Genomic DNA, 21,396 nt, shown 5'->3' with positions numbered 1-21,396 from the left:
GGTCGAGACAGAGTCTACGTCTCTCACATGGATAGGCAGACCATTCCATAAAAATGTAGCTCTATAGGAGAAAGCCTATTGCGTACGTGTAGGTATGTACGGCAGGACCAAATCGAAGAGATAGGTAGGAGCAAGCCCATGTAATGCTTTGTAGGTTAGCAGTAAAACCTTGAAATCAGAGGGAGGCTAGCACTGGAGTAATATGATTTTGGTTCTAGTCAGGATTCTAGCAGCCGTATTTAGCACTAACTGAAGTTTATTTAGTGCTTTATCTGGGGAGCCGGAAAGCAGAGCATTACAGTAGTCTAATCTAGAAGTGACAAAAGCATGGATAAATTTTTCTGCATCATGTTTGGACAGAAAGTTTCTGATTTTTGCAATGTTATGTAGATGGAAAAAGCTGTCCTTGAAAAAGTATTGATATGTTCGTCAAAAGAGAGATCAGGGTCCAGAGTAACGCCGAGGTCCTTCAGTTTTATTTGAGACGACCATCAAGATTAATTGTCAGATTCAACAGAAGATCTCTTTGTTTCTTGGGACATAGAACTAGCATCTCTGTTTTGTCCGAGTTTAAAAGTAGAAAGTTTGCAGCCATCCACTTCCATATGTCGGAAGCACAGGCTTCCAGGAAGGGCAATTTTGGAGCTTCACCAAGTTTCATCGAAATGTACAGCTGTGTGTCATCCACATAGCAGTGAAAGTTAACATTATGTTTCCGAATGACATCACCAAGAGGTAAAATATATAGTGAAAACAATAGTGGTCCTAAAACGGAGCCTTGAGGAACACCAACATTTACAGTTGATTTGTCAGAGGACAAACTGATATTGTTCCGACAGATAAGATCTAAACCAGGCCAGAACTTGTCCTTGTAGTCCAATCTCTCCAAAAGAATGTAGTGATCGATGGTATCAAAAGCAGCACTAAGGTCTAGGAGCACGAGGACAGATGCAGAGCCTCGGTCTGACGCATTAAAAGGTTATTTACCACCTTCACAAGTGCAGTCTCAGTGCTATGATGGGGTCTAAAACCAGACCGAAGCGTTTCGTATACATTGTATGTTTACAGGAAGCAGTGAGTTGCTGCGCAACAGCTTTTCCATTTTTTATTGAGTTTGGTACACATTCGGTGGATAGGTTTATTATGTTCAACATAGGAGGGCCAAGCACAGGAAGCAGCTCTTTCAGTAGTTTAGTTGGAATAAGGTCCGGTATGGAGTATGAAGGTTTAGAGGCCTTGACTATTTTCATCAATGTGTCAAGAGATATAGTACTAAAAAAACCTGAGTGTCTCCCTTGATCTTAGTGTTTTGCAGACTCAGTACAACTGAGCGGACTCCTCTTTACGCAGATGTAAAGAGGAGTCCGTAATTTGCTTTCTAATGATCATGATCTTTTCCTCAAAGAAGTTCATGAATTTATCACTGCTGAAGTGAAAGCCATCCTCTCTTGGGGAATGATGCTTTTTAGTTAGATTTGTGACAGTATCAAAATTACATTGAGGATTGTTCTTATTTTCCTCAATTAAGTTGAAAAATAGGATGATCGAGCAGCAGTGAGGGCTCTTCGATACTGCACGGTACTGTCTTTCCAAGCTCGTCGGAAGACTCCCAGTTTGGTGGAGCAGCAGTGAGGGCTCTTCGATACTGCACAGTACTGTCTTTCCAAGCTCGTCGGAAGACTTTCAGTTTGGTGTAGCACCATTTCCGTTCAAATTTTCTAGAAGCTTGCTTCAGGGCTCGGGTATTTTCTGTATACCAGGGAGCTAGTTTCTTATGACAAATGTTTTTAGGGGTGCGACTGAATCTAGGGATTTACGCAAGGTTAAATTGAGTTCCTAAATTAGGTGGTTAACTGATTTTTGTCTGACGTCCTTCGGTAGGTGGAGGGAGTCTGGAAGGGCATCTAGGAATCTTTGGGTTGTCCGAGAATTTATAGCACGGCGTTTGATGATCCTCGGTTGGGGTCTGAGCAGATTATTTGTTGAGACTGCAAACGTAATAAAATGGTGGTCCGATAGTCCAGGATTATGAGGAAAAACATTAAGATTCACAACATTTATTCCACGGGACTAAACAAGGTCCAGAGTATGACTGTGGCAGTGAGTAGGTCAGGAGACATGTTGGACAAAACCCACTGAGTCGATGATGGCTCCGAAAGCCTTTTGGAGTGGGTCTGTGGACTTTTCCATGTGAATATTAAAGTTACCAAAAATTTGAATACTATCTGCCATGAATAAAAGATCCGATAGGAATTCAGGGAAATCAGTGAGGAACGCTGTATACGGCCCAGGAGGCCTGTATGTAAACAGTAGCTATAAAAAGTGATTGAGTAGACTGCATAGTTTATGACTAAAAGCTCAAAAGATTAAAGGTTTCAGTCAGGCCAATCATATCAAGGATATGATCAGTTCATTGACTATAACTTCCTTGGAAGTGAGGGATCTAACACTAAGTAGTCCTATTTTGAGATATGAGATATCACAATCTCTTTCAATAATGACAGGAATGGAGGAGGTCTTTACTCCAGTGAGATTGCTAAGGCAAACACCGCCATGTTTAGTTTTGCCCAACCTAGATCGAGGCACAGACACGGTCTCAATGGGGATAGCCGAGCTGACTACACTGACTGTGCTAGTGGCAGACTCCACTAAGATGGCCTGCACCCTCTCACTGTGGAGCTAGGTGAGTTAGAGCCCTGTCTATGTTCGTAGATAAGATGAGAGCACCCCTCTAGCTAGGATGGAGTCCGTCACTCCTCAGCAGGCCAGGCTTGGTCCTGTTTGTGGGTGAGTCCCAGAAAGAGGGCCAATTATCTACAAATGCTATCTTTTGGCAGGAGCAGAAAACAGTTTTCAACCAGCGATTGAGAAGTGAGACTCTGCTGTAGAGCTCATCACTCCCCCTAACTGGGAGGGGACCAGAGACAATTACTAATCCTAATGTTTTGTCCACTCAGCGTATTTGTGCTATTGGAGGGTTTGGAGACCTTGCAGGCTATGCATGTCACTACTCTGCACTTTTTCCCTGAAGTGTGCAGTTGTCCACTACCCACATGGTGGTTCTCTGTAGCTCAGTTGTCCACTACCCACATGGTGGTTCTCTGTAGCTCAGTTGGTAGAGCATGGCGCTGGCAAAATAGTGTAAAGAACTTGTATCCATGCATGACTAAGTTGCTTTGGATGAAAGCGACCTGCTAAATGGAATGTTATATGATTTGTGAAACACTGGAACCTGCAATTCATCCACATACAGTGCATTCTGAAAGTATTCAGACCCCTTGACTTTTTCCACATTTTGTTACGTTACAGCCTTATTTTGAAATGGATTCAATTGTCCCCCACCCACCTAAAAAGAAAATCACATTTACATAAGTATTCAGACACTTTCTTCAATACTTTGTCGAAGCACCTGTGGCAAGGATTACAGCCTTGAGTCTTCTTGGGTATGACGCTACAAGCTTGGCACACCTGTATTTGAGGAGTTTCTACCATTCTTCTCTCAAGCTCTGTCAGGTTGGATGGGGAGCATTGCTGCACAGCTATTTTCAGGTCTCTCCAGAGATGTTGCTACACAGCTATTTTCAGGTCTTTCCAGAGATGGTCAATCGGGTTCAAGTCAGGGCTCTGGCTGGGCCACTCAGAGACTTGTCCCGAAGCCACTCCTGAGATGTCTTGGCTGTGTGCATAGGGTCATTGCCCTGTTGGAAGGTGAACCTTCACCCCAGTCTGAGGTCCTGATGGTACACCCATCTCCACAGAGGAAGTCTAGAGTTTTGTGAAAGAGACCATCGGGTTCTTGGTCACCTCCCTGACCAAGGCCCTTTTCCCCCAATTACTCAGTTTGGCCGGGCGGCCAGCTCTAGGAAGAGTCTTGGTGGTTCCAAACTTCTTCCATTTAATGAATGATGGAGGCCACTGAGTTCTTAGGGACCTTCAACGCTGCAGACATTGTTTTGTACCCTTCCCCAATTCCGTGCCTTGTCACAATCCTGTCTCGGCGCTCTACGGACAATTCCTTCAACATCACGGCTTGGTTTTTGCTCTGACATGCACTGTCAACTGTAGGACCTTATATAGACAGGTGTGTGCCCCTTTCCAAATCATGTCCAATCAATTGAATTTACCACAGGTGGACTCCAATCAAGTTGTAGAAATAGCTCAAAGATGACCAATGGAAACAGGATGCACCTGAGCTCAATTTCAAGTCTCATAGCAAAGGGTCTGAATACTTATGCAAATAAGGTATTTCTGTTTTTAATACATTTGCTAAAATGTATATATTTTTTTTACTTTGTCATTATGGGATATTGTGATGTCATTATGGGGTATTGTGATGTCATTATGGGGTACTGTGAGTAGATTGCTGAAGATTATTTTTTATTTAATCAATTTCAGAATTAGGCTGTGACGTAACAAAATGTGGAAAAAGTAAAGGGGTCTGAATATTTTCAGAAGGCACTGTATGCTCTTCCATAGTGTTCAACCATGAGGTGAGCATGGCTCAGAGGGCTAGTGCCTTAGTCTTGTAATACATAGCAGCCCAAGGTTAACCCTTACCCCTGCAGCTTTGACAGACATACCTGGACAGGGAGGGGTGTTGTTACCAAAAACACATTTTATGACTTGTAAAATAAGGCATAATATTTGAGCTAGTGAAAACAGGACAAAAAAAGTATTGGACCCCAGGTCATCGCTGCTTGCAACTATATTTATTATTATTGCTCATTTTAAGACCGGGAAGACACGTCAGATCATGGGACTGTTATATGGCTGGGTAACAAAATGTGGGTTATCGATTTGCTAAGGGATATATTGGTTATAAAACGGTAGAAGTATGGTTATGATCAGGATACATTTAATTGAAATAAAAGCAACTAGCTCTGAGAGTTTTGACTAACCTGAATGTCTTGAGGGTGTGAATAGCGCTTCTCCACAATCCCCAAGAGCATGGCAACATTATGATTCAAAGCAAATCACAACAAATGTTGCATAGCTGATAGGTTCTGCCCATTGTATGTAGATAGATAGCTAGGTTATGTGTAGACCCTATTCTCGGTAGAAGCTATAACAACTACAGCTGTCCATGTGAAATGTTACCATCAAAAGGCGAATCTCACGTGAGATTCACTCGCGGCATTCTGTCAAACGTTCTGGTGGTGACTGAAATACTTGAATATGGAAGTTAGATAACGCAGAGTTGTAGTTACTATCTATCGGTGACATTCAGCGCACAAACTCCCATCGCCTGTCTCCATGCCTCTTTCTTTCCGTTTCCAAAAAGACGAAAGCGTGTTAATACTACGGATGGTTTGTATTGGTCTGGAGTCCTCAATCTCGTAAGAGATGCATGGATGTAACTGGTCCACCCACCGTCAATCAAGAATATGCCCTCCTTTTTTGTGCTATCAAAATGGGTCCGTGCTGCTACTGCAGCGACATCATGTGCGCAATTTTGTATTCTGTTGATTTTGCATAAATATGACATCATTCGCTGACCTTGTTAGTTAATATCGTTTTGTTCAACGTTGTAGCAGAGATCTTAATATAATGACGAGATGCTCATGTCTACGTCCTTACATTGGGAGTCGTTAACCTAAACACGGGAAGGCAGGCGACAAGCTTACTGTAGGTCCAAAATAAGCCTTTAGAAACGCACTGGGCTTATTTTGCACATACTTTGGCGAGAGTGAAACCTCTCGCTTCGCCTCTTCCTCTCTGGTTGAATCTAGTAGCTGACCTGCGGTTCTCGGTACTAGGCACATTATGAACAGGGGAACATTAAAGGTGCAGTATGCAGAAATCCCTCCGTCATTTCCTGGTTGCTAAAATTCGAATAGTTCGCCTAATTACAGTTTATGTGACAAAACAAACAAGTACAGTGTAGAGAATCATTGTACCATCTAAACCACAGTGAAATATATTTTCCATAACCAAAAATGTAGTATTTTCATCTGTTTGAAGCTGGTGTGCAAAACTGAAAGTAGAAGACGCAATAACGAAACTTAAGAACGAGAAGCATAGAAATATTACACATAGAACAGATCTACAGCTTCGTAGACTTGCTTTAATTAGAATGACAGATCTATAACTCACATTTCTATGGTCATTGGGTGGGATCACCCCAAAAGTTAACTTACATATTGCACCTTTAATATCATACTCTTTGATAACGTGCATGCCTAGAGATTGTTCAATGTAGTTTTCTATTATATTTTAAGGATGTTTTAGAAAGTGTTTTAAATTTAATTTTTACTAAAAATTTATATTTTGGGGAGAATAATCATCATGATAGAAACCTGACATATTTTCTTTGAGCACTTGCAGCAAATGCATTATGTAACAGGCCCATCTACAGTAGAGTCACTTATTTTCTCTCTGTGAAACACACGATAAGCTGTCAGTCACTGTGGTGACGTCACCATCTGACCACTTGCCTTGAAATGAAGCTGTTTCTGTCAGCTCAGTTTCAGTCTAGTCCTTGTACTTTGATCACTGAAATGAATCCCATATAAACTGTAATTTACATTGTGATTGAAATTCGGTTTTTACTTCTCATTCTTAAAGGGTTGTAAGGGATCCAATTATTTGATTGAGAAGATACAATATTATATTGTTATTATTATACAAGCCTTTTTTGATTTAGTTAAAAAGTAATAATCCAGTCTCTTTTGGATGATTCGAGGATTACCTGTCAAAGCTTCACAACGGAGCTCACGGCTCTCCTGCCCTAGCACCCATGGGGGTCAATAAATAGACAAAGTCCCATAAATGAAATTTGTTTTGACGCCAAGTTTGAATACTCGCCATCCTCTAAGTCATCTGACAGCCACAAACATCTGCAGTGGGGCTCCCCAGTGAACATATACACTGAGTGTACAAAACATTAGGAACACCTTCCTAATATTGAGTTGTACCCCCTTTGCCCTCCTTTGCCCAGCCTCAATTTGTTTGGGCATGTACTCTACAATGTGTCGAAAGCGTTCCACAGGGATACTGGCCCATGTTGACTCCAATGCTTCCCTCCGTTGTGTCAACTTGGCTGGATGTCCTTTGGGTAGTGTTCCATTCTGGAAACTGTGAAAAACCCAGCAGCGCTGCAGTTCTTGACACAAACTGGTGCGCCTGGCAGCTACTACCAGACTCCGTTCAAAGGCACTTCAGTATTTTGTGTTACCCATTCACCCTCTGAATGGCACACATACACAATATTCAGAAGGTGTTCCTAATGTTTTGTACACTCAGTGTATATGTTCACTGGGGAGCCCCACTGCAGATGTTTGTGGCTGTCAGATGAGAGAGAGGATGGTGAGTAAGCAAAATGTATGCTGGTGATTGTAGCTACCTCTGAGCTTCACCGAGGAGAGTGCTGGGAGGGGTTGGAGGGCTGGGCTGTGAGGGGTTGGAGGGCTGGGCTGGGAGGGGTTGGAGGGCTGGGTAGGGGGGTTTGGAGGGCTGGGCTGGGAGGGGTAGGAGGGCTGGGCTGGGAGGGGTTGGAGGGCTGGGCTTGTGAGGAGTTGGAGGGCTGGGCTGTGAGGGGTAGGAGGGCTGGGCTGTGAGGGGTAGGAGGGCTGGGCTGTGAGGGGTAGGAGGGCTGGGCTGTGAGGGGTAGGAGGGCAGGGCTGTGAGGGGTAGGAGGGCTGGGCTGTGAGGGGTAGGAGGGCTGAGCTCCACGGCAGATGGTGGCCAGGGGGGTGGAGAACAGGAGAAGACTCTGTGTGTGTGTCTCAATAGTCTCAATAATTTCAATTTAAAGGCTTTATTGGCATGGGAAACATATGTTTACATTGCCAAAGCAAGTGAAATAGATAAAAAAAACAATAACAAATTAACTGTAAACATTACACTTCCAAAAGTTCCAAAAGAATAAAGACATTTCAAATGTCACATTATGTATATACAGTGCCTTGGGAAAGTATTCGGCCCCCTTGAACTTTGCGACCTTTTGCCACATTTCAGGCTTCAAACATAAAAATATAAAACTGTATTTTTTTGTGAAGAATCAACAATCATGAAGTGGAACGACATTTATTGGATATTTCAAACTTTTTTAACAAATCAAAAACTGAATAATTGGGCGTGCAAAATTATTCAGCCCCTTTACTTTCAGTGCAGCAAACTCTCTCCAGAAGTTCAGTGAGGATCTCTGAATGATCCAATGTTGACCTAAATGACTAATGATGATAAATGCAATCCACCTGTGTGTAATCAAGTCTCCGTATAAATGCACCTGCACTGTGATAGTCTCAGAGGTCCGTTAAAAGTGCAGAGAGCATCATGAAGAACAAGGAACACACCAGGCAGGTCCGAGATACTGTTGTGAAGGAGTTTAAAGCCGGATTTGGATACAAAAAGATTTCCCAAGCTTTAAACATCCCAAGGAGCACTGTGCAAGCGATAATATTGAAATGGAAGGAGTATCAGACCACTGCAAATCTACCAAGACCTGGCCGTCCCTCTAAACTTTCAGCTCATACAAGGAGAAGACTGATCAGAGATGCAGCCAAGAGGCCCATGATCACTCTGGATGAACTGCAGAGATCTACAGCTGAGGTGGGAGACTCTGTCCATAGGACAACAATCAGTCGTATATTGCACAAATCTGGCCTTTATGGAAGAGTGGCAAGAAGAAAGCCATTTCTTAAAGATATCCATAAAAAGTGTTGTTTAAAGTTTGCCACAAGCCACCTGGGAGACACACCAAACATGTGGAAGAAGGTGCTCTGGTCAGATGAAACCAAAATTGAACTTTTTGGCAACAATGCAAAACGTTATGTTTGGCGTAAAAGCAACACAGCTGAACACACCATCCCCACTGTCAAACATGGTGGTGGCAGCATCATGGTTTGGGCCTGCTTTTCTTCAGCAGGGACAGGGAAGATGGTTAAAATTGATGGGAAGATGGATGGAGCCAAATACAGGACCATTCTGGAAGAAAACCTGATGGAGTCTGCAAAAGACCTGAGACTGGGACGGAGATTTGTCTTCCAACAAGACAATGATCCAAAACATAATTTTTTTATTTATTTTTTATTTCACCTTTATTTAACCAGGTAGGCTAGTTGAGAACAAGTTCTCATTTGCAACTGCGACCTGGCCAAGATAAGGCATAGCAGTGTGAACAGACAACACAGAGTTACACATGGAGTAAACAATTAACAAGTCAATAACACAGTAGAAAAAAGGAAAGTCTATATATACATTGTGTGCAAAAGGCATGAGAAGGTAGGCAAATAATTACAATTATGCAGATTAACACTGGAGTGATAAATGATCAGAAGGTTATGTACAGGTAGAGATATTGGTGTGCAAAAGAGCAGAAAAATAAATAAATAAAAACAGTATGGGGATGAGGTAGGTGAAAAAGGGTGGGCTATTTACCAATAGACTATGTACAGCTGCAGCGATCGGTTAGCTGCTCAGATAGCAGATGTTTGAAGTTGGTGAGGGAGATAAAAGTCTCCAACTTCAGCGATTTTTGCAATTCGTTCCAATCACAGGCAGCAGAGAACTGGAACGAAAGGCGGCCAAATGAGGTGTTGGCTTTAGGGATGATCAGTGAGATACACCTGCTGGAGCGCGTGCTACGGATGGGTGTTGCCATCGTAACCAGTGAACTGAGATAAGGCGGAGCTTTACCTAGCATGGACTTGTAGATGACCTGGAGCCAGTGGGTCTGGCGACGAATATGTAGCGAGGGCCAGCCGACTAGAGCATACAAGTCGCAGTGGTGGGTGGTATAAGGTGCTTTAGTGACAAAACGGATGGCACTGTGATAAACTGCATCCAGTTTGCTGAGTAGAGTGTTGGAAGCAATTTTGTAGATGACATCGCCGAAGTCGAGGATCGGTAGGATAGTCAGTTTTACTAGGGTAAGTTTGGCGGCGTGAGTGAAGGAGGCTTTGTTGCGGAATAGAAAGCCGACTCTTGATTTGATTTTCGATTGGAGATGTTTGATATGGGTCTGGAAGGAGAGTTTAGAGTCTAGCCAGACACCTAGGTACTTATAGATGTCCACATATTCAAGGTCGGAACCATCCAGGGTGGTGATGCTGGTCAGGCGTGCGGGTGCAGGCAGCGAACGGTTGAAAAGCATGCATTTGGTTTTACTAGCGTTTAAGAGCAGTTGGAGGCCACGGAAGGAGTGCTGTATGGCATTGAAGCTCGTTTGGAGGTTAGATAGCACAGTGTCCAAGGACGGGCCGGAAGTATATAGAATGGTGTCGTCTGCGTAGAGGTGGATCAGGGAATCGCCCGCAGCATGAGAAACATCATTGATATATACAGAGAAAAGAGTCGGCCCGAGAATTGAACCCTGTGGCACCCCCATAGAGACTGCCAGAGGACCGGACAGCATGCCCTCCGATTTGACACACTGAACTCTGTCTGCAAAGTAATTGGTGAACCAGGCAAGGCAGTCATCCGAAAAACCGAGGCTACTGAGTCTGCCGATAAGAATACGGTGATTGACAGAGTCGAAAGCCTTGGCAAGGTCTATGAAGACGGCTGCACAGTACTGTCTTTTATCGATGGCGGTTATGATATCGTTTAGTACCTTGAGCGTGGCTGAGGTACACCCGTGACCGGCTCGGAAACCAGATTGCACAGCGGAGAAGGTACGGTGGGATTCAAGATGGTCAGTGATCTGTTTGTTGACTTGGCTTTCGAAGACCTTAGATAGGCAGGGCAGGATGGATATTGGTCTGTAACAGTTTGGGTCCAGGGTGTCGCCCCCTTTGAAGAGGGGGATGACTGCGGCAGCTTTCCAATCCTTGGGGATCTCAGACGATATGAAAGAGAGGTTGAACAGGCTGGTAATAGGGGTTGCGACAATGGCGGCGGATAGTTTCAGGAATAGAGGGTCCAGATTGTCAAGCCCAGCTGATTTGTACGGGTCCAGGTTTTGCAGCTCTTTCAGAACATCTGCTATCTGGATTTGGGTAAAGGAGAACCTGGAGAGGCTTGGGCGAGTAGCTGCGGGGGGGGGGGAGCTGTTGGACGAGGTTGGAGTAGCCAGGCGGAAGGCATGGCCAGCCGTTGAGAAATGCTTGTTGAAGTTTTCGATAATCATGGATTTATCGGTGGTGACCGTGTTACCTAGCCTCAGTGCAGTGGGCAGCTGGGAGGAGGTGCTCTTGTTCTCCATGGACTTCACAGTGTCCCAGAACTTTTTGGAGTTGGAGCTACAAGATGCAAACTTCTGCCTGAAGAAGTTGGCTTTAGCTTTCCTGACTGACTGTGTGTATTGGTTCCTGACTTCCCTGAACAGTTGCATATCGCGGGGACTGTTCGATGTTAGTGCAGTCCGCCACAGGATGTTTTTGTGCTGGTCGAGGGCAGTCAGGTCTGGAGTGAACCAGGGGCTATATCTGTTCTTAGTTCTGCATTTTTTGAACGGAGAATGCATATCTAAAATGGTGAGGAAGTTACTTTTAAAGAAAGACCAGGCATCCTCAACTGACGGGATGAGGTCAATGTCCTTCCAGGATACCCGGGCCAGGTCGATTAGAAAGGCCTGCTCACAGAAGTGTTTTAGGGAGCGTTTGACAGTGATGAGGGGTGGTCGTTTGACTGCGGCTCCATAGCGGATACAGGCAATGAGGCAGTGATCGCTGAGATCCTGGTTGAAGACAGCGGAGGTGTATTTGGAGGGCCAGTTGGTCAGGATGACGTCAATGAGGGTGCCCTTGTACCTGGTGGGTTCCTTGATGATTTGAGTGAGATTGAGGGCATCTAGCTTAGATTGTAGGACTGCCGGGGTGTTAAGCATATCCCAGTTTAGGTCACCTAACAGAACAAACTCTGAAGCTAGATGGGGGGCGATCAATTCACAAATGGTGTCCAGGGCACAGCTGGGAGCTGAGGGGGGTCGGTAGCAGGCGGCAACAGTGAGAGACTTATTTCTGGAGAGAGTAATTTTCAAAATTAGTAGTTCGAACTGTTTGGGTATGGACCTGGAAAGTATGACATTACTTTGCAGGCTATCTCTGCAGTAGACTGCAACTCCTCCTCCTTTGGCAGTTCTATCTTGACGGAAGATGTTATAGTTGGGTATGGAAATCTCAGAATTTTTGGTGGCCTTCCTGAGCCAGGATTCAGACACGGCAAGGACATCAGGGTTAGCAGAGTGTGCTAGAGCAGTGAGTAAGACAAACTTAGGGAGGAGGCTTCTGATGTTGACATGCATGAAACCAAGGCTTTTTCGATCACAGAAGTCAACAAATGAGGGTGCCTGGGGACATGCAGGGCCTGGGTTTACCTCCACATCACCCGCGGAACAGAGAAGGAGTAGTATGAGGGTGCGGCTGAAGGCTATCAAAACTGGTCGCCTAGGGCGTTGGGGACAGAGAATAAGAGGAGCAGGTTTCTGGGCATGGTAGAATATATTCAGGGCATAATGCGCAAACAGGGGTATGGTGGGGTGCGGGTACAGCGGAGGTAAGCCCAGGCACTGGGTGATGATGAGAGAGGTTGTATCTCTGGACATGCTGGTTGTAATGGGTGAGGTCACCGCATGTGTGGGGGGTGGGACAAAGGAGGTAACAGGGGTATAAAGAGTGGAACTAGGGGCTCCATTGTAAACTAAAACAATGATAACTAACCTGCACAACAGTATACAAGGCATATTGACATTTGAGAAAGACATACAGCGAGGCATACAGTAATCACAGGTGTTGAATTGGGAGAGCTAGCTAAAACAGTAGGTGAGACAACAGCTAATCAGCTAGCACAACAACAGCAGGTAGAATGGCGATTGATTAGGCAGAGAGGGTCGGATTAACTACACACAGAGCCTAAGTGCGGCCGACAGATAAAACATAAACAAGCAGAATGGATTACCGTGATTAATGGACAGTCCAGCATGCATCAGCTATGTAGCCAAGTGATCAGTGTCCAAGGGGCAGCGGTGGATGGGGCAGGGAAGCTGGACTGGCGAGTGTTATCCAGGTTAGAAAACTAACAATGACCAAATAGCTTGTAGCCAGTTAGCTGGTTAGCTTCTGGAGGTTCTTGAGTGTGTTCTAAAAATGTAAAGATAATAGCGGTTCCGTATCACATTGGGTGAGGCAGGTTACCGGAAGGTATAAACAAATTAAAAATCGAAAAGGGGTAGAAAGTAAATATGGGTTCAGTGAGTGTTTGGGACGCGGCGATTCAGACGGTTAGCAGGCCTGTGCTAACAAGCTAACAGTTAGTAGACGGTGCTAAACACGGTAGCAGTTAGCGGACCGGGCTAAACAAGCTAGCAGTTAGCAGGCCGAATTTGCAAGCAAGGAGATAGCAAGGGCTAGAGAGTTAGCCTTTGGGGACGTCGCGATGGGGGTATCTGTTTATTCCTCTTCATGCAGTGACATCGATGGACCGGTCGTGGGTCTGGATATTGTAGCCCAGGAGCTCAAAATGTTCCGTTTGCGATGGGAATCCGGGGATAAAAAATAAAATAAAATAATAAATAGGTCCGTTATGCTCTGGTTAGAGTCGCGTTGTTCGAACTGGCGAGAGCTTTCCGAGCTAAAGGTTAGCTGATGACCGGTTAGCTGAAGACCGCTAGCAATGTTTTGCTGAAGCTGGTAGTTCGTTGGCTAGCTTCAGTTGAGGGGTTCCAAGGTCCGAAGTAAATATAAATACTTTAGGAAAAATAGCTACGTTGGGTGAGGCGGGTTGCAGGAGAGTATTTAGAAGAAGTTGAGGTTCAGCAAAAAGTTTTAAAGATATGTGAAGAAAAAAAAAACGAAAACAAACGATATATACAAGGGACACAACACAACAATACGTCCTACTGCTACGCCATCTTGGCGTAGCAAAATCTACAATGGAATGGTTCAAAAATAAACATATCCAGGTGTTAGAATGGCCAAGTCAAAGTCCAGATCTGAATCCAATCGAGAATCTGTGGAAAGAACTGAAAACTGCTGTTCACAAATGCTCTCCATCCAACCTCACTGAGCTCGAGCTGTTTTGCAAGGAGGAATGGGAAAAAAATTCAGTCTCTCAATGTACAAAACTGATAGAGACATACCCCAAGCGACTTACAGCTGTAATCGCAGCAAAAGGTGGTGCTACAAAGTATTAACTTAAGGGGGCTGAATAATTTTGCACGCCCAATTTTTCAGTTTTTGATTTGTTAAAAAGTTTGAAATATCCAATAAATGTCGTTCCACTTCATGATTGTGTCCCACTTGTTGTTGATTCTTCACAAAAAAATACAGTTTTATATCTTTGTGTTTGAAGCCTGAAATGTGGCAAAAGGTCGCAAAGTTCAAGGGGGCCGAATACTTTCGCAAGGCACTGTATACAGTGTTGTAATGATGTGCAAATAGTTAAAGTACAAAAGGTAAATTAAATAAACATAAATATAGGTTGTATTTACAATGGTGTTCGTTCTTCACTGGTTGCCCTTTTCTTGTGGCAACAGGTCACAAATATTGCTGCTGTGATTCCACACTGTGGAATATGTGAGTTTATCAAAATTGGATTTGTTTTTTTGAATTCTTGGTGGGTCTGTGTAATCTGAGGGAAATATGTGTCTCTAATATGGTCATACATTTGGCAGGAGGTTAGGAAGTGCAGCTCAGTTTCCACCTCATTTTGTGGGCAGTGTGCACATAGCCTGTCTTCAATTGAGAGCCAGGTCTGTCAAGGCTAAGCTCACTGAGTCTGTACATAGTGAAATATTTCCTTAATTTTGGGTCAGTCACAGTGGTCAGGTATTCTGACACTGTGTACTCTCTGTTTAGGGCCAAATAGCATTCTAGTTTGCCCTGTTTTTTGGTAAATTCTTTCCAATGTGTCAAGTAATTATCTTTTTGTTTTCTCATGATTTGGTTGAGTCTAATTGTGTTGCTGTCCTGGGGCTCTGTGGGGTCTGTTTGTGTTTGTGAACAGAGCCCCAGGACCAGCTTGCTTAGGGGACTCTTCTCCAGGTTCATCTGTCTGTAGGTGATGGCTTTCTAATGGAAAGTTTGGGAATTGCTTCCTTTTGGGAGGTTGTAGAATTTAACGGCTCTTTTCTGAATTGTGATAATTAGTGGGTCTCGGCCTATTTCTGCTCTGCAATCATTATTTGGTGTTTTACGTTGTGTTTTTCCCATTTTATGAATTCTTGGTTGGTGAGCAGACCCCAGACCTCACAACCATAAAGGGCAAAAGGGTTCTATAACTGATTCAATTCTTTTTGCAAAATCATAATTTGTATGTCGATTTTTTTATAAACCTTTTGATGGCATAGAAGGTCCTTCTTGCCATGTCTCTCAGATAGTTCAAAGCTGTGTGGAACTTACCTGTGGCGCTGATGTTTAGGCTTAGGTATATGCTGTATAGGTTTTTGTGTGCTCTAGGGCAATGGTGTCTAGATGGAATTTGTATTCGTGGTCCTGGGAACTGGACCTTTTCTGGAACACCATTATTTTTGTCTTACTGAGATTTACTGTCAGGGCGGCCCAGGTCTGACAGAATCTGTGCAGAGGATCTAGGTGCTGCTGTAGGCCCTCTTTGGTTAGGGATAGAAGCACTAGATCATCAGCAAACAGTAGACATTTGACTTCAGATTCTAGTAGGGTGAGACTGAGTGCTGCAGACTATTCTAGTGTCCTCGCTAATTCGTTGATATATGTGTTGAAGAGGGTGGGGCTTAAACTGCCTCCCCGTCTCACCCCCCGGGCCTGTGGAAAGAAATGCGTGTTTTTTTGCCAATTTTAACCACACTCTTGTTGTTTGTGTACATGGGTTTTATAATATTGTATGTTTTTCCCCCAACACCACTTTCCATCAATTTGTATAGCAGGCGCTCGTGCCAAATTGAGTCGAAAGATTTTTTGAAATGATCAAAGTATGAGAAGACTTTGACTTTGTTTTGGTTTGTTTGTTTGTCAATTAAGGTGTGCAGGGTGAATACGTGGTCTGTTGTACAGTAATAATCCCTCCTCTCTTGTCTCTTCTCCTTTGTCAGGACTGATCTAATCTTGGTTAACCCAGAACTAAAATCTTGCGTAATTTGGTCAGATGCTCAGTTATGTTTACGAGAGATTAGCACTAATTTAACAGGACTGGACAAGTGACAGCATATCCTCTGGGTGTATCCTGTCATTATTGCTGTCGGCTCCTGTTTCTTTTTTAGATCAGTGCAGATGAAGGAGACAGAGAGAGGAATCCACTTTAGACTATTGAGATGCAGCCTGTTTATAGGCAGGGTACCTATGCAGTCAGAGCCTAGTGCCTGAGGGACACTCTTTAAGTCTTTTGATCTGAATTATTCAATGGGCTCCATCGAGGACAGCTGGCACCGTCCTTGAACCATCAGCACCAAGACTTTTGTCTTCATCCCTCCCTCTGGCTGTTGGTGTCAACGCCACTCCGACATTGCTCGATCGAATATTGATATATTTCTTATTTCCGTTCTTTTACTTTTAGATTTCAAATCAAATCAAATCTAATTGTATTTGTCACATGCACCGAATACAACAGGTGTGGACCTAGAAATGCTTACTTTACAAGCCCTTTGACCAACAATGCAATTTTAAGAAAAATACCAACAAAAATGAGGAAAAAAAGAAACAAATCATTAAAGAGCAGCAGGAAAACAACAACAGGGTAGCCTAGTGGTTAGAGTGGAGGGGCGGCAGGTAGCCTAGTGGTTAGAGTGGAGGGGCGGCAGGTAGCCTAGTGGTTAGAGTGGAGGGGCGGCAGGTAGCCTAGTGGTTAGAGTGGAGGGGCGGCAGGTAGCCTAGTGGTTAGAGTGGAGGGGCGGCAGGTAGCCTAGTGGTTAGAGTGGAGGGGCGGCAGGTAGCCTAGTGGTTAGAGTGGAGGGGCGGCAGGTAGCCTAGTGGTTAGAGTGGAGATGCGGCAGGTAGCCTAGTGGTTAGAGCGTTGGACTAGTAACTGGAAGGTTGCAAGTTCAAATCCCCGAGCTGACAAGGTACAAATCTGTCGTTCTGCCCCTGAACAGGCAGCTAACCCCACTGTTCCTAGGCCGTCATTGAAAATAAGAATTTGTTCTTAACTGACTTGCTTAGTTAAATAAAGGTAAAAAAAATACACAGGGGTACTGGTACAGAGTCAATCAATGTTCAGGAGTCTTATGGCTTGGGGGTAGAAGCTGTTTAGAAGCCTCTTGGCCCTCCGGTAACGCTTGCCGTGCGGTAGCAGAGTGAACAGTCTATGACCAAGGTGGCTGGAGTCTTTGACTATTTTTAGGGCCTTCCTCTGACACCGCCTGGTATAGAGGTCCTGGATGGCAGGAAGCTTGGCCCCAGTGATGTACTGGGGCGTACACACTACCCTTTGTAGTGCCTTGCGTTCAGAGGCGAAGCAGTTGCCATTCCAGGCAGTGATGGTGCAGATGTAGAACCTTTTGATGATCTGAGGACCCAGGCCAAAATGTTTAAGTCTCCTGAGGGAGAGTAGGTTTTGTTGTGCCCTCTTCATGACTGTCTTGGTGTGCTTGGACCATGTTAGTTTGTTGGTGATGTGGACACTAAGGAACGTGAAGCTCTCAACCTGCTCCACTACAGTATCGTCGAAGACAATGGGGGCGTGCTCGGGCCTCCATTTCCTTTAGTCCACAATCATCTCCTTTGTCTTGATCACGTTGAGGGAGAGGTTGTTGTACTGGCACCACACAGCCAGGTATATTTGTGTGTATTGTGTGTATTTGTGTGTATTGTTGTGAATTGATTGACACTGTTGGAGCTAGAGAACATAAGCATTTCGCTACACCCGCAATAACTTCTGCTAAATATGTGTATGTGACCAATATAATTGGATTTGATTTTTGTATGGTAAAAGCAATCATCATGTTATTCTCTTGGTGCACCTTACACACACACACACAACACACACACACACAGACACACACTAAACTAATAAAAGTTGGGGAGTTTGTCATGTGTGGAGACTGTTATGTTGGCTACCATCAATATTAGCTCAGAAGAAGACTTGAAAGCTGCCGTTCTCTGTCTACAGTAGGAGTATATTCAAACTGAATCTTTGTGGACAGTGTGCCCCTTTTGTGTTCCTGTGTTTTGACGGTTTGACAAAGTAAATACAATTTATGAGGTCTCTGGGTTTACCTTCTTTCTCAAAGGCTATTTACAAAGTAAAGAAATAGTGGGTGTTGAGAAAGATAATACTGTTTACAACAGTGTTCTAAACATGGAAAAGCATGAAAACAGAACAAACATGCATCATAGGCCACTGTAAGTGGACCTGTCGTCCAGGAAATATTGTAAAGCATATGTCAGGCTATGGTATGTCTATTAAATGGGGATGACTCCAATGTGGGCTAGAGAGGAAGCAGATGATCTATCTCACAAAAAAAAATGTATCTGTGAAGAAATTTCTTGCATTGATAAATAAATAATGATGTACTTAATCCTTCACAGACAGGCTGGGTTCTTTGTTATGTATTACACATCCTAGGAGAGGAGCTTCACCTACCTGCCCGCCTGTCTGTCTGTCTGTCTGTCTGCTGGACTGCTCAAGCACCTGCCTGCCTGTCTGTCTGCTGGACTGCTCAAGCACCTGCCTGCCTGTCTGTCTGCTGGACTGCTCAAGCACCTGTCTGTCTGTCTGTCTGCTGGACTGCTCAAGCACCTACCACAACATAGGCTATTTTGCTGCTAAACTGTCTAGAGAGTGATCTGATAAAAAAAAAAGTAAGTACATAAACCTTGCTTTATAGGAACATAAAAGTATGTTGTGTCTTATAATTGGGTATGTTATGGGGTGGCATCATGAGTGACTGACATGACTAGTGGTGGCATACTTTTTCCTATGGCATGGAATTTAAAATGAAATATAAACGTTTTATATTTTCAGTGATATCATAGCTGGTGGTGGCGCGTTTGCATCGGCTCGTGGTTCTATCAAAATACACAATTTGTTCTTTAGCGGTTTGCAGAGGTCAGGGGGACTTGAAGGGTGCATTTAAAGCAATTCTCTCTTTGAGGGCGAGGAGGAGAACCATGCTATTATATTTCCAGCATGCCTGTGCGTGTATGTGTGTTTTCGTGCGTGCGCGTGTCTGTGTGTGAGGCTGGCTGTAGCCCTACGTGTGTCGTCCCCCCCTTCTCTCTTTGTCCCTCCTCCATAGTAAGAATCAACCGAGCGCTATCAATCGGCTCGCATCCTGCTGCAAACTAGGATAAGCCACCACCACAACAACCTTCACTTCACTTTCACGTTCATTTAGCCCCTCTCTCTCTCTCTGACACACCGACCAGCAGCGTCCTATGATTTGCCTGCCTGAGATGCGATTTCGCTCTCCCCTTTCCCGGAGAATATCGTCCGTTACTCCCCACTGAAAGACCATGCCCGAGACGGGGGCGGCGGGAGCAGCAGTCCCTGCAGCAGCGGGTAGCAGCTCCTCCGACAGCAGTGGTGGCACCGAGAGCTCGCGGCACAGACACCGATCGCAAGGCGAAGGGGAAAAGACAGATCAAAGTGCTGCCTCCTCGCAGCAAACGTCATCCGGTGTACTGGGTGAGTCCGTCTTTTCAAAGGGTCGGTTGGGCCGGGGACGGAAATTGAATGTATAATTGTAGCGACAGGACAGGTGGATGTGGCTGGAAAATGAGATGAGCAGGGCATCACAATATAGCCAATAGCCTACTGCCACCGCAGCGTCTTTTTTGTCTTTATGCACCGGGCCCTTAGAAAAACATCCCACATCTTGTCTGGTTTGTAAAATGCTGTATTTGTCCTCAAAGGTCACTGTATATTCGTCGCTGTTTACTAGGCTACAAACATCCTATTCCATATGTTCAGAGACATTGTGTTGTCTATGTAGGCTATCTCCAGCAGCCTGACATGTGGGAGGTTAGCCTGTAAATGCAGCAACGTCCCAGTTGCCAGCTTCTTGACGAATGAACCTTTTAATGTCACCGAAAGATCAGGCGACAGTATTCTGAGCTTCCGAGCGGTCCGGGTTATGATCGTTGGCCACGAAAACATCACATTATACTCTACACTACACAGCCTGTTCAAACCGAAACGGATTTCGCACAATAGACAGATTAATGTTTTGTTATTTAAATGATGTATTGTGGGAAGAATGTTGGTGACATTGTGTCCCTTCTATCACTGGGTTTATGAATTCGTTCGGCTTTGTAGGGTCTATAAACTGGACCCGTTTATTTGAATAAGCAACATCGGTCATATTCTGCGCGGGGCCTGTATTATTTTTGGGATACGGTCCCGGGGCCTGTGATATTTTTGGGATACTTGATGTGGGAACTGGAGCCGGGATTCTGGGAACTGCATCAGCTGCGTGTGGCTGTTTTCGTGTCTTGGCTGAAGGGCGGCCGAGAGAGCACAGGCAGCATGCTTCCCCCCCCCTCCCCCCAAAAAATCGGCCTCACTTGAAGGCATAGATAACAATTTAAGTTGTAATGGTAATTTCCTGTAATTCAATACATTTCGCCATGGAGTTGGGTGATCACATGTCCCGGATTGTGCGGGACAGTCCCGCATTTTGGCCCTTTGTCCCGTGTCCCGCAACCAAACAAGCATGTCCCGCAATTTATCAACAAATTCAAACGCCACTGATTTGGATTTTTTTTTAATGTTCCGTATTTCAGTCAGACATTCCAACCTGTCTCTTGCAGTCACGTTGCGCGTATGAAAAAAATCCATATCATAAGGATGTGATAGCCATGGTGATATTAAACACTTCTCCAATCGTTGTAGAGATCTGATATCCTGTGCAGCGCAAGACCAGAAGTTGGCCAATGTTTCGTTTCTAGGTGCGCTTCAATTAGCTCGTTCGGTTGCAGCAAGAGCAGTAGTGCTGCTGGAGCGGGCTGGAGCGGACTGTAGCGGGCTGGAGCGGGCTGGAGCGGACTGTAGCGGGCTGGAGCGGACTGTAAAGCGGGCTGGAGCGGACTGTAAAGCGGGCTGGAGCGGACTGTAAGCGGGCTGGAGCGGACTGTAGCGACCTGAAACTTCTCACAATGGGGCTTTTTTAGTAAAGCTGAATCAATGTCTTTGAATATCACATAATTCATTCGTATTATTTTTTCTTTTTTTTCTTTTTAAAAATGTTTACCCCTTTTTCTCCCCAATTTCGTGGTATCCAATTGTTGTAGTAGCTACTATCTTGTCTCATCGCTACAACTCCCGTACGGGCTTGGGAGAGACGAAGGTTGAAAGTCATGCGTCCTCCGATACACAACCCAACCAAGCCGCACTGCTTCTTAACACTTAACACTTCTTAACATCCAACCCGGAAGCCAGCCGCACCAATGTGCCGGAGGAAACACCGTTCACCTGGTTCACCTTGGTTAGCGTACACTGCGCCCAGCCCGCCACAGGAGTCGCTGGTGCGCGATGAGACAAGGACACCCCTACCGACCAAGCCCTCCCTAACCCGGGCGACGCTAGGCCAATTGTGCGTCGCCCCAC

At 44.8% G+C, this 21,396-nt stretch overlaps 2 protein-coding genes across 12 annotated transcripts in view; one reads left to right on the top strand and one right to left on the bottom strand.

Annotated features, from left to right (window-relative positions):
* The window catches only part of gtpbp3 (GTP binding protein 3, mitochondrial), a 33,874-nt gene extending 28,553 nt beyond the window's left edge, over positions 1-5,321 (bottom strand). The window contains exon 1 of one of the 4 annotated variants that reach the window (XM_036978783.2): positions 4,899-5,321. In XM_036978783.2, the coding sequence (XP_036834678.2) occupies positions 4,899-4,957 (59 nt within the window). In that variant the 5' untranslated portion in view covers positions 4,958-5,321. The remainder of the gene's footprint in view (positions 1-4,898) is intronic. The other 3 variants (XM_036978782.2, XM_090236263.1, XM_090236264.1) reach the window with 3 other exon arrangements.
* A 13,751-nt stretch (positions 5,322-19,072) lies between these two features.
* Positions 19,073-21,396, top strand: part of ano8b (anoctamin 8b) — an 87,074-nt gene continuing 84,750 nt past the window's right edge. For all 8 annotated transcript variants that reach the window (XM_036978779.2, XM_036978777.2, XM_090236257.1 and 5 more), the window contains exon 1: positions 19,073-19,476. In XM_036978779.2, coding sequence (XP_036834674.1) covers positions 19,305-19,476 — 172 coding nt within the window. In that variant the 5' untranslated portion in view covers positions 19,073-19,304. The remainder of the gene's footprint in view (positions 19,477-21,396) is intronic.

This window comes from Oncorhynchus mykiss, chromosome 5 (genome assembly GCF_057628025.1).
Source record: "Oncorhynchus mykiss isolate SJ-2025 chromosome 5, ASM5762802v1, whole genome shotgun sequence".
Lineage (NCBI taxonomy): Eukaryota > Metazoa > Chordata > Actinopteri > Salmoniformes > Salmonidae > Oncorhynchus > Oncorhynchus mykiss.
Note: the sequence above shows the minus strand (reverse complement) of the source record. Positions and strands in the feature narration are given on the sequence as shown.